Here is a 14051-nt window from a genome sequence, read left to right on the forward strand (position 1 = left end):
TTCTAATGTTCTACGCATACACCAACGCAAACTTATGCAATTTATATGGGGCTCTAAAAAACCTAGGATCAAACGGCAGGTGTTGTATGCCCAAAGGATCAATGGTGGCCTCTCGGTTTCCAACCTACACGCTTACTATACAGCAGCGGCTATTGCCCCACTATCTCACCTTCATGAGAAACAACAAATGCCGCCATGGGCCACTATTGTTCTGATGGACTCGCACATGATACCATTAGCCTCCCTTCCTTGGCTCCCTCGAGCTAATCGCCCAACCACTATTGGTCCATGCTTGGCCCACTCTCTCCGCTTATGGGACACGGTCAAATATTCAGCGGGCTTAATCTCTCGACACCTCCCCCTGCTTCGCCTTCTCCAGTGTCCACTATTTCCACCTGGATGCGATAACCCACTACAATTTACGTGGTGGACCGAGAATGGCTTTATGGATGTCCACTCAATGTTTACGTTCCTCCCATAACATCCCCCTTAGGGAGCACTACAGCTATATACAACTCCGACATTTTCTCCAAACCCTTATAAAATCTCAACCAACCCCCTATACGTTAACCCCCTTCGAAAGCCTTTGTAGATCACGACCCCAATCCTCGGGTTTGATTTCTTTAATATATACAGCTATAATAAGCTCCAAAAGGCCACCCTTGAGATCATACCATCTCCAGTGGGAGGCGGAACTGGGGAAGCGATTGGACCCAGAGGATTGACAGGTCATGACTATCGCATTGTCCTGATGCTCCAAGAATGTTCTTTTCTTCTGCCTATAAAGTGCTTTATAGATGTTATTACACACCGGCCAGATTAGCTAGTTTTATCCCAACATATTCCCCCCTGTGTTTTCGTGGGTGTTCTCGGGAGGGTACGATGGCACACATTTGGTGGCAGTGCCCCAGGGTATGCAGACTATGGACTAGAGTCTATGCATTGCTTCGTAGCCTCTTCAATACCAATATAAAGAGAGACCCCTTTGAAGCCATTCTGGGGAAACCGATCACAGAATTACTAAGACCAGAACGCCATTTGGCATCTCATATTTTTACTGCAACTAAACTAACCATAGCAAAGGCTTGGAAAACTCCGGCTCTCAGCTTTGAGGCAGTTAAAAAACGCGTAACTGAGATCATGGTTAATGAGAAGCTGACTGCCGTGTTATCAGATACGCATGATAAATTTCTTCGCACCTGGCAACCATGGGTGGTGTATTCCCACCCTTCCCGTTTTGATTCAGCATTACTCTCTTTCTAGTATGTCTCCACCCCTCCCACCCCCTGGACTCCCCTCTCTCCTCCTTTTCCTTTCCCTGATTACTCCCTCTGTTCTTTATCCTACACACCTATTTCACCCTTCTTCTGGTCCTCTCTCCTCTTATTCCTTCCTTTTACCTTCTCTTTTCTATGTCTCTCTAGCCCACAGGCTAGGCCCTGCTGGGCTCGGACACATGATGAGAAACATCTTACGAACCTATCTTGCCCTTCTTTAATTCCACATTGATGAGTTATGTTTTACATTTATCTTTTTGTTTCTTTTCTTACCACAACTGTTATATAAAGTTCTGCAACTATGTCTGCAAAAAAGTGGAACTTAGCATTTCACTATACTACTAGTATGTGTTGATCTTATGAGATTCCTAGTGTAATTTTGGGATCTAGTGCAAATCCTACTATTTCAGACTATTATTCTTTGAAATTTTATAATCTACGCAAACATGTATGCATAATGTGTCCTTTATTGTCTATATGTATCATTATGTTGATTTATATGTCCAATAAAAACCCTTTGTACAAGAAAAACTTCATAACAACTCGCTCATCCATGTCTTTATTTACCTTGCTTTGTGCACTGGTGCGCAGTCATGTTGGAATAGGTAGGGGCCATCCCCACAAAGTTGGGAGCATGAAATGTCCAAAATATCTTGGTATGCTGACGCCTTAAGAGTTGCCTTCACTGGAACTAAGGGGCCAAGCCCAACCCCTGAAAAACAACTCCACACCATAATCCCCCCTCCACCAAATGATTTGGACCAGTGCACAATGCAAGATCCATAAAGACATGGATGAGCAAGTTTGGAGTGGAGGAACTTGAGTGGTCTGCACAGAGTCCTGACCTCAACCCAATAGAACACCTTTGGGATGAATTAGAGCAGAGACTGTGAGCCAGGTCTTCTCGTCCACATCAGTGCCTGACCTCACAAATGCGCTTCTGGGAGAATGGTCAAACATTCCCATAGACACACTCCTAAACCTTGTGAGCAGCCTTCCCAGAAGAGTTGAAGCTGTTATCGCTGCAAAAGGTGGGCCAACTCACTATTAAACCCTATGGACTAAGACTAGGATGCCATTAAAGTTCATGTGTGTGTAAAGGCAGGCATCACAATACTTTTGGTAATATAGTATGTATATATACCATCAGTTACCAAAATCTAAATTAAAAAATGACCAAATAGCATAACAATTGTAAAAGCATTTTCCTTAATGCAAAACATTTAAAAGCACCATCCATATTTTATTCATATTTCAGATATACAGTACAAGTAATTACCATATAAATCCACTACAGTGTTTTCTAATGCCCTTACATTTTTCTAGGACTTGAAAATAGTAATAAATATTAAATAAAATGGTAATAATTTCCACAAAAAATTGTGTATGCATTATATTTCATAGTTACAATAGCACACATTAGGTTAAAAAATGTAAAAAAAAAAAAAAGGTGAAAAGAAGTAATGAAGAAATGAAGTTGCATCAATAGCATTAGTTCTAACAGGGACAGTTGAATGTGCTTTAGGTTACTTTTGTCAGGGCTTTCATTAGTTATGTGTATTACAGGTTACTTACATTAGGTTAAGGATACAAGCTGCAACATTTGGCAGCCTCATACTGTGACACAATTTTGAAATAATTTGTCTTATTCCTGGCTTGCCTTGTGCATGTTATAACACAAAAAAAACGGAGTTGAAATTCCAGTTAATATTTTTATTGTTACACAATTGCAATTGCCAGACTTTCAGTCTCTTCCAATCGATTTCTTTCTCATTCCTTTTATTGGTTTGGGCCCATCACCTCTCTCCATCTGGTATGTACAATAAAGATGCTGTTGTGCAGGGTCCTCAGGAGGACAATCGACATGATCTGTTTAGGCGCTGCATCTGCTGGTCCTCGTGCTGTGACCATGGCCTGATATAACTATTTGGGGAGAGCAGGATTCTATTTAGAGTGAGCTCATGGTTTACATGTCTTGAAGGCATCATTATATATTCTTGATTATCTTCAAGTTTGGGACAGTCACACTGGTTTGATACCCAAATATATTCACGGTGTACAAGAGGAAACTTGTTTTTAAACACGTGCTTCACATATATGTCGTACCGTGTCTCCAGACCCATTTTTCTTCTCCCCAAAATCTTGACACGGATCACTATACACAGGGTGAGTAGGAAATTAGTTACAATAACTACAAATATAATGATTTTCTTTACAGAAGAATGCATTTTCAACAAAGATGTTATGTGTTCCAAAACACTGAAATTAATTAAAATCAAATATCTGAATTACTGCTATATGTGTAGGTTGCATCAGTCCTTTTCTCATTGAATTAAAAATACCTGGTGATCCAGCCCACAGCACATCACCTGCAGGCAGTCCTATGTGGAGATCCCAACATCACCAGTACTGGCGGGATACTGTGGAGAGAACCATGCCCCGCAGTCCCAGCACATTTACTCCATACATGACCGTTACAAAATAGAGCTTACTTTAAAATTAGTTTACATACAGTATCTCAAAGTGAGTACACCCCTCACATTTTTGTGAACATTTTATTATATCTTTTCATGTGACAACACTGAAGAAACAACACTTTGCTACAATGTAAAGTAGTGAGTGTACAGCTTGTATAACAGTGTATAACTTGTATAACTCAACACATAGCCATTAATGTCTAAACCACTGGCAACAAAAGTGAGTACACCCCTAAGTGAAAATGTCTAAATTGGGCATGTGGGGCATCCTCAAACGGAATGTGGAGGAGCGCAAGGTCTCTAACATCCACCAGCTCCGTGATGTCGTCATGGAGGAGTGGAAGAGGACTCCAGTGGCAACCTGTGAAGCTCTGGTGGACTCCATGCCCAAGAGGGTTAAGGCAGAGCTGGAAAATAATGGTGGATACACAAAATATTGACACTTTGGGCCCAATTTGGACATTTTCGCTTAGGGGTGTACTCACTTTTGTTGCCAGCAGTTTAGACATTAATGGCTGTGTGTTGAGTTATTTTGAGGGGACAGCAAATTTACACTGTTATACAAGCTGTACACTAACTACTTTACTTTGTAGCAAAGTGTAATTTCTTTTTTTTTTTTTTTCCAGATCAATGTTTATTGAAATTAAAGGTCATATTACACAATAACCATACAGAATGATAGCAAACAAGGATTAGTACAGTGCTTTGATATGTAATAAACCATACTAAACATTATATTTAACTTTTATACTAAGGAACTGAAGTATGGTATAACAGTAAGCAAACATAAACAGGTAATAATCATTCTAATGCCCCGTACACACGGTCGGATTTTCCGATGGAAAATGTCTGATCGGAGCGTGTTGTCGGAAATTCCGACCGTGTGTGGGCTCCATCGGACATTTTCCATCGGATTTTCCGACACACAAAGTTGGACAGCAGGAGATAAAATTTTCCGACAACAAAATCCGTTGTCGGAAATTCCGATCGTGTGTACACAAATCCGACGGACAAAGTGCCACGCATGCTCAGAATAAATAAAGAGATGAAAGCTATTGGCCACTGCCCCGTTTATAGTCCCGACGTACATGTTTTACGTCACCGCGTTTAGAGCGATCGGATTTTCCGACAACTTTGTGTGACCGTGTGTATGCAAGACAAGTTTGAGCCAACATCCGTCAGAAGAAATCCTAGGATTTTGTTGTCGGAATGTCCGAACAAAGTCCGACCGTGTGTATGCCCTATAACAGGGGCATCTATGCCTGGAATTAGTTTAGTGAGTATGTTTTTGTTACTGGGATCTTGTTAGGTCTTCGCATGTTTAATAACGTAGCAAAGTGTCATTTCTTAAAGCGGGGTTCCACCCAAATTTTGAACATTATCTCTATGCATTCTCTTCCTTGCCTAGATGCTGACATGCTGTGTAAAAAGAATTTAAATCGCCGTAATTACCTTTTTTTTTTCCTAATCTTCTTAGCACTTCCTGGTTTTCCTCCCATGGGAGTAGGCGTGTTTCTAGCCTCTCCCAGACCTCCCACAGTCCCCTGGGAGATAGTCTCAGGCTTTCCCAGCATGCATTGTGCAACAGCGTCATCACAACATCTCGGTGAATGCTGGGAGCACAGCATTCACCGCATCCAGAAAATACATGCTTGTGGGCTTCAAATGCCCACAATGAAGATGGAAACCGCCTTCAGTGAATTTTATAAGTTATTCTTTACAACGAAATCGGACATAGGGGGACTTATTACACAGAACATGTGAGTAGATAATCATGAGAAGAAAAGTTTGTGAATGAACTCCAAAAAAAAAAAAACGATAGATAGGTGGACCCCCGCTTTAAGTGTTGTCACAAGAAAAGGCATTATAAAATATTTACAAAAATGTGAGGGCTGTACTCACTTTTGTGAGATACTGTATATACACAGTGCCTTGAAAAACTATTTATACCCCTTGATATTTTCCACATTGTGTCATGTTACAACCAAAAATGTAAATGTATTTTATTGGGATTTCATGTGATAGACCAACACAAAGTGGCACATAATTGTGAAGTGGAAGGAAAACGATAAATGGTTTTCAAATTTTTTTACAAATAAAATAAAGAAATATCTGAAAAGTGTGGCGTGCATTTGTATGCAACCCCCTTTACTCTGATACCCCTAACTAAAATCTAGTGGAACCAACTGCTTCTGGACCTGTCCACTGGTTCAGGACTTCTGGGTGGAGGTGGGTTCTTTCATTTCCTCTGCTCTAGGCCTCTCTAACATCATCCACCCAAAAAACGGTCTGCTAGGGATCTTTGGGGACTTACAGATATCACAAGCTAAGAGATTATTACATATCCTTTATTTCTATGTCAGAAAGACTATACTGTTGTCATGGAAGGGTATACAGACGTCTTTGAAATCTCTATGGCTAAAATTAATTAATGACGTTATACCATTGTATAGACTTACCTTTGAACTCAGGAAACGGAAAAAAATGTTCCACAAAATCTGGGGTAGATGGCTTGCCAGCCCCCTGACCCTCTCTTTATAATGTATGCATGGTAGGGATCACTTACAGGCTGCGCCAGGTTAGGCTATACTATATGCAGATTACTAATATTGCTATACACCGACGAAATGCTTGTGTATGTACCTATGTGATCAATATCAAACTGCTGTACCACCATTTGTCTTTTGTTTACACATGAGCTATGTACTTGACAATGTATACCAATGATTGACCGAGCTTAATTAGTGGTTGTTTGTTGTGCTTGTTTTGTACAACTGGTTTGTAAAAAAAATCAATAAAAATATCTTTAAAAAAAAAATCTAGTGGAACCAATTACCTTCAGAAGTTACCTAATTAGTAAATAGAGTCCACCTGTGTGTAATTTAATCTCAGTATAAATACAGCTGTTCTGTGAAGCCCTCCGAGGTTTGTTAGATAACCTTGGTGAACAAACAGCATCATGAAGGCGAAATAACACACCAAACAGGTCAGGGATAAAGTTGTGGAGAAGTTTAAAGCAGGGTTATGTTATAAAAAAAATATCCCAAGCTTTGAACATCTCATGGAGCACCGCTCAATCCATCATTCGAAAATGGAAACAGTATGGTACAACTGCAAACCTACCAAGACACCTAAACTGACAGGCTGAGCAAGGAGAGCATTAATCAGAGAAGCAGCCAAGAGGCCCATGGTAACTCTGGAGGAGCTGCAGAGATCCACAGCTCAGGTGGGAGAATCTGTCCACAGGACAACTATTATGCCGCGTACACACGATTGGGCATTCCGACAACAAAATCCATGGATTTATTTCCGACCGATGTTGGCTCAAACTTGTCTTGCATACACACGGTCGTACAAATGTTGTCGGAAATTCCGAACGTCAAGAATGCGGTGACAACATGTACAACGGACCGAGAAAAATGAAGTTCAATAGCCAGTGCGGCTCTTCTGCTTGATTCCGAGCATGCGTGGAATTTCGTGCGTTGGAATTGTGTACACACGATCGTAATTTCAGACAACGGATTTTGTTGTCAGAAAATTTGAGAATCAGCTCTCAAATTTTTATTGTCAGAAATTCTGACAAAAAATGTCCGATGGAGCCTACACACGGTCGGAATTTCCGACAACAAGCTCACATCGAACATTTGTTGTCGGAAATTCCAACTGTGTGTATGCGGCATTAGTCGTGCACTCCACAAATCTGGCCTTTATAAAAGAGTGGCAAGAAGAAAGCCATTGTTGAAAGAAAGCCATAAGTAGTCCCGTTTGCAGCTTGCGGGGAAGCCATGTGGGGGACACAGCAAACATGTGGAAGAAGGTGCTCTGGTCAGATGAGACCAAAATTGTACTTTTTGACTTAAAAGCAAAACGCTATGTGTGGTGGAAAACTAATGCCCCGTACACACGGTCGGATTTTCCGACGGAAAATGTGTGATAGGACCTTGTTGTCGGAAATTCTGACCATGTGTAGGCTCCATCACACATTTTCCATCGGATTTTCCGACACACAAAGTTTGAGAGCAGGATATAAAATTTTCCGACAACAAAATCCGTTGTCAGAAATTCCGATCGCGTGTATACAAATCCGACGGACAAAGTGCCACGCATGCTCAGAATAAATAAAGAGATGAAAGCTATTGGCCACTGCCCCGTTTATAGTCCCGACGTACGTGTTTTACGTCACCGCGTTCAGAACGTTTGGATTTTCCGACAACTTTGTGTGACCGTATGTATGCAAGACAAGTTTGAGCCAACATCCGTCGGAAAAAATCCTAGGATTTTGTTGTCGGAATGTCTGAACAAAGTCCGACTGTGTGTACGGGGCATAACACTGCACATCACCCTGAACACACCATCCCCAGTGTAAAGAGTGGTGGCAGCATAATGTCGTGGGGATGCTTTTCTTTAGCAGGGACAGGGAAGCTGGTCAGAGTTGGGGGAAATATGGATGGAGCCAAATACAGGACAATCTTAGAAGAAAACCTGTTAGAGTCTGCAAAAGAATTGAGACCGGGATGGAGGGCCACCTTCCAGCAGGACAACGACCCTAAACATACAGCCAGAGCTGCAATGGAATGGTTTAGATCAGGGGCCTCCAAACTGTGGCCTGGGGGCCAAATGTGGCCCTTTTCTTGCTTTTATCTGGCCCTTGGGGCACTATTCTTCGTATTGATATGAGACACTATTCTGCCCACTCACACCAACAATGGGGCATAATTCCTACCACTGACATTAACAGCGAGGCGCTATTTTTCCCACTGACACTAACATTGGGGCACTACCCCCCAACCAATACCAAAGATGGGGCACTGTTTACTCCCACTGAAGCCAGAAAAAAAATTATATTCCTGCTGGTCACAGTCCGGCCCCCCTAAAGTCTGAAGGACAGTAAACTGGCCCTTTGTTTAGAAAGTTTGGAGACCCCTGGTTTAGATCAAAGCATATTCATGTGTTAGAATAGCCCAGTCAAAGTGCAGACCTAATTTCAATTGAGAATCTGTGGCAAGACTTGAAAATTGCTGTTCACAAATGCTCTCCAATCAATCTGACAGAGCTTGAGCTATTTTGCAAAGCAGAATGGGCAAAAATGTCCCTCTCTAGAAAAACTGGTAGAGACATGAATACAAATCTACCCCACACTTTTCACATAATTACTGTATATATCGGCGTATAACACGCACTTTTTTCCCCTTAAAATCAGGGGAAAATCGTGGGTGCGTGTTATACGCCGATCCCCGCTATTTTGTGATCTATCGGAGCGATCGCCACCCGCCATTGGACCTATGCTATGTCCATCATAGGGACTGGGCGTGACTGTGAATGGCGCCGAGAAGAGCCAAGAACCCTCGGCTATGTGTATCTCAGGTCCGCCCAGTCACTATGTTCTCGGCGGCGCTCGTTCAACTCCGCCGAGTCCCTCCGAACTTCGCAGCGCCATATTTAAAACTACACGCTTTGTGTATGTTGGCGGCGATCTGTCCAAGCCTGTAATGGACACTGGGGGCAAGGCTGCACTGACCACTGGGGCAATGCTGCACTGACAAGGCTGCACTGGGGCAATGCTGCACTGAAAAGGCTGCACTGGGGCAAAGCTGCACTGACAAGGCTGCACTGACAATTCTGCACTGGGGCAAAGCTGCACTGACAAGGCTGCACTGGGGCAAAGCTGCACTGACAATTCTGCACTGGGGCAAAGCTGCATTGACAAGGCTGCACTGACAAGGCTGCAATGGACACTGGGGCAAGGCTGCACTGACACTGAAAAGGCTGCAGATGGACACGATAAGGCTGCATTGATGGGCATTTAAATGTAAGGTTTTTTTCCTTAAACTTCCCTCCTAAAAGTTTTTTTCCTTAAAATTCCCTCCTAAACTTGGGGTGCGTGTTATACGCCGGCGCGTGTTATACACCGATAAATACGTATTGTAAAAAATTTGGAAAACCATTTATCGTTTTCCTTCCGCTTCACAATTATGTGTCACTTTGTGTTGGTCTATCACATAGAATCCCAATAAAATACATTTACGTTTTAGGTTCTAACATCAAAAAATGTGGAAAATTTCAAGGGGTATGAATACGTTTTCAAGGCACTGTATATATATATATATATATATATATATATATATATATACCGTATTTATCGGCGTATAACACGCACTTTTTTCCCCTTAAAAAAAGGGGAAAATCGTGGGTGCGTGTTATACGCCGATCCCCGCTATCGCTATGTGAATGTCGGCGATCGCCGCCGACATTCACATAGCGAGTAGTTTTAAATATGGCACCGCGAAGTTCGGAGGGACTCGGCGGAGCTGAACAAGCGCCGCCAAAATCACAGAGCCGAGATACACATAGTCGAGTGTATTCGGCTCTTTCCGGCGCCGCTCACAGTCACGCCCAGTCCCGCCATCGGACCTGTGTTATGTCCATCATAGGGCGGGACTGGGCGGGACTGTGAGCTGCGCCGGAAAGAGCCGAATACACTCGACTATGTGTATCTCGGCAGCGTTCGTTCAGTTCCGCCTGCGCCGATTCCCTCCGAACTCCGCGGCGCCATATTTAAAACATATGTGTATGGCGGCGGCGGCGGTAGGCATGGACACTGGGGGCAAGGCTGCACTGACCACTGGGGCAAAGCTGCACTGACAAGGCTGCACTGGGGCAAAGCTGCACTGACAAGGCTGCACTGGGGCAAAGCTGCACTGACAAGGCTGCACTGGGGCAAAGCTGCACTGACAAGGCTGCACTGGGGCAAAGCTGCACTGACAAGGCTGCAATGGACACTGAAAAGGCTGCAATGACACTAACAAGGCTGCAGATGAACATTGATGAGGCTGCATTGATGGGCATTTTAATGTAAGTTTCTTTTCCTTAAACTTCCCTCCTAAAAGTTTTTTTCCCTAAAATTCTCTCCTAAACTTGGGGTGCGTGTTATACGCCGGCACGTGTTATACGCCGATAAATACGGTATATATATATACACACAGTACATACACACACACACTGTATATATACAGTATAGTATATATGCTACTGTAATGACAAAAAATAAAGGCTTTTAGTGGTTAAACAACTTATCTCAAATCTGACAAAGGGTTAAAATAGCTTATGCTGCTTAGAGCATTGATGTTATGATTATTATGGTTTGTGATCACATTACTCATAGAAAGGAAATGATTGTAAAACCAGTTTTTACAATGTTTGCTCTTACCAAAATCACTCTGGCAATAATGCTTCTTCCTTTGAGATTTTCTTTTAAATGGTACACACTTTCCACACCCTTCTTAAAACAAAAACAAAAAAAACAAAATAAAAACAAAATGCTTAAATTCCCCAACATAATTGAAAAAGATTTACCAAGGAAACATAACTATCAATCATGGGAAATAAACAACACTAGGGACCCTGCAAATTACCAAGTGTTTAAAGCATTTAAAGAAACAGTAAAAACGTGTGTGTATGTATATATATATATATATATATATATATATATATATTTATATATATATATATATATATATTTAGGTTTTATATTTACCACCTGCAGTTAGCAGATAAGTGTACTTACAGAGGTGCTGTCTGCTAGAGCAATTTGAGCTCCAAAGCAAATATACCAGTGCACATTTCTGCCACAAATTCACACTTCCAGGGTGTCCGATCCTCAAACTCTTGGGTGGCCTGCAGTGCCTTACCCCCTAGCCCCTACAAAAGTGTTTCTGCTGCAAGTTCACAATTCTCCAAAGATTAGCTGCTGCAAAGTAATCCTTTTGTTATTGTTTATTATGCAGTAGAATTCAGTGCCAATCTTTGAATATTTTTGTACATTCTACAGAAACACTGTGATGGTGTAGGGGCCAGGGGATAGGCATTTTAGGAGGCCCAGATGTGTGAGCATCTCACACTTCCAGAAGGGTTGATCTTCTGGCAGAATCGTAGCACTGATATTTTTGTTTAGGAGACTCAGATTGCCAGTCTGCGTTTTAGTTATCAAGTTATAAGGTAGGGACAGATTCAACAACATTTTCACTCACTCAGCATTGCCATTGATTTGGGCAGTGTTTTATGGGGCGCGTGGCAGCCCGCGGGAGAGGTCGGCTGATACTTTGCGTGAAAGTATTGCTGTCTGATTCTACATGCTGCCAACACATCATATGTTGATCTTAGCTGCAGCACCTAGCAGTTAGTAAAAAGAGCCCCATATGCATTACTGCATATGTAGCCTGATTGCATTACAGTAATATATAGTGAGGGTTCAATTTGGCTTTAATACATCATTATATATATTTTTTCTAAATACAAGCAGTGTAAGTAGCTGAATTTGCCTGGGCATCAGCCTCCTGCGGTCCATGTACAAATGAGCTAATCATGTGCTGACAAGAAACATGTTGATAAAAGTGGAGAGCAGAATGACAGACAGATGAGCTTTTCAGTGTGCTGTTTTTTCCTTTAAGCTGGCGATAGATGGATTGAAATTTGGCTGGATCAGTAGGGACCAGACAAATTTCGATCCGTGTGTGGTCCCTCCTGCTCAACAGAAGTTGATTTGACAATTATCTTCTGTCGAATGAGCTTGTTGGAAAAGTGTTCTTGATCAGTGACTGCAAATAATGGGCTGCAGCTGCTGATCAGTGTATTCTGACAATGGAAAGTCCCGCTGTCAGAATACAATGTCTAAGTGAAGAGGATTCCTCTTTTCACCTCAATTGTGTGGATAGAAGAATTCGTTCAGCTTTGGCTAAACTTACTTTCCAGTAACAGGCTAGGCCTGGGCAGGAAACCTGTAGGAATTATCTAAAAGTGGTTGTGTATATATATATATATATATATATATATATATATATATATCAAGTGAAGCGAGTGGCCTCGGGTGATACACAGTAATTAAACAAATTCTCCTACATAAGGTGTAGCTGTTTATTTGCAATCTTTTCTTTGCTACATCTTTTCAAAGTCCAGAATTTTTAAAGCCTGTCAACACTGTGTCAGAGCTGAACTGACAAGGGCAGGGAGTTAAAATTACACTTTGCAAAGCTCAGTGAGGAGAGCTCTGTGAGCTGATTGGAGGGAAGGGACACACCCCCTTCACCCAGCACACAGGAACAGAGCTGAGAGACTGTGAATCAACTGGAGATCCCTCTGCTGTTACCTTTTTTCTCTTGGTGTCAAGAAAACCTGTCAGAAGTGATTTATGCTGATAGAAGAGGAATGAAGCAGCAGACAGAAATAACAATTAGTGCTCTTTTTTGAGGCAAGTTCACACTAAAGCGAAATGTCCTTTGTTCATGTTTCATGTCTGAGGTTTACAAATACTTTAAAGTGGTTGTAAACCCTCATGGTTTCTCACCTTAATGCATTCTATGCATTAAGGTGAAAAACCTTCTGTGGTGCTGCAGCCCCCTCCCCCCTTTACAGTTAGTGTAGTGTGTCCTCTGCACAGTGTGCACCTAAAGCTACCTGAAGACAATTGCTGTTGTTCTGATCCTATTAATACCACAGGCAGGCAGCTACAGTATTTACAGTTAGTGTACTGTGTCCTCTGCACAGTGTGCACCTAAAGCTACCTGGAGACAATTGCTGTTGTTCTGCTCCTATTAATACCACAGGCAGGCAGCTGCAGTATTTACAGTTAGTGTACTGTGTCCTCTGCACAGTGTGCACCTAAAGCTACCTGAATTAAATTAGTGGTGTTCTTCTGATCCTATATTAATACCACAGGCAGGCAGCTACAGTATTTACAGTTAGTGTAGTGCGTCCTCTGCACAGCCCCTGTTTTACTGTTTTACTTACCTGACCCCGTTTCTTTGCTGGCCTGGGAACGAGCAGACCAGCTCTAGCTGGTGTCTTGTGTCCTGATTGGATTGATTGATAGCAGCACAGCCATTGGCTCCCCCTGCTGTCAATCAAATCCAATAACGCAGCACCAGGGGGCGGGGCCGAGTCCTGCATTCTGTGAATAGACACAGATGCAGGACTCGGGAACGCTCCCGCATGGGTGTCCACCGTAGGAGAGAGCTTCTCCAACGTGGACACTCGATGCGGGGAGGAGCCAGGAGCACCTCTGAGGGACCCCAGAAGAGGATGTTCGGGGCCACTCTGTGCAAAACGAACTGCACAGTGGAGGTAAGTATGACATGTTTGTTATTTTTTTAAATAAAAAAATGAAGCTTTACAATCCCTTTAACTTCAGTGTAGAAAAAAAAGCAGGTCTCCTGCCCTGTCAGACAGTACTTTACTGGTGGCAGAACAGTTTTAATTTCAGAACTGAATGTGCAGAAAGTCCTTTGGTGGGTAATACAGTTTT

At 42.4% G+C, this 14051-nt stretch overlaps 1 protein-coding gene across 5 annotated transcripts in view; it reads right to left on the minus strand.

Annotated features, from left to right (window-relative positions):
- Nucleotides 1–2567: 2567 nt before the first annotated feature.
- Nucleotides 2568–14051, minus strand: part of ADAMTSL5 (ADAMTS like 5) — a 45092-nt gene continuing 33608 nt past the window's right edge. For 2 of the 5 annotated variants that reach the window (XM_073596756.1, XM_073596751.1), the window contains exons 10-11: nucleotides 10962–11033; nucleotides 2572–3432 (exon numbers count right to left, since the gene is read on the minus strand). In XM_073596756.1, coding sequence (XP_073452857.1) covers nucleotides 3125–3432; nucleotides 10962–11033 — 380 coding nt within the window. In that variant the 3' untranslated portion in view covers nucleotides 2572–3124. Of the gene's footprint in view, nucleotides 3433–10961; nucleotides 11034–14051 lie in introns of all 5 variants that reach the window. The other 3 variants (XM_073596767.1, XM_073596746.1, XM_073596743.1) reach the window with 3 other exon arrangements.

This window comes from Aquarana catesbeiana, linkage group LG01, assembly GCF_042186555.1.
Source record: "Aquarana catesbeiana isolate 2022-GZ linkage group LG01, ASM4218655v1, whole genome shotgun sequence".
Taxonomy (NCBI): domain Eukaryota; kingdom Metazoa; phylum Chordata; class Amphibia; order Anura; family Ranidae; genus Aquarana; species Aquarana catesbeiana.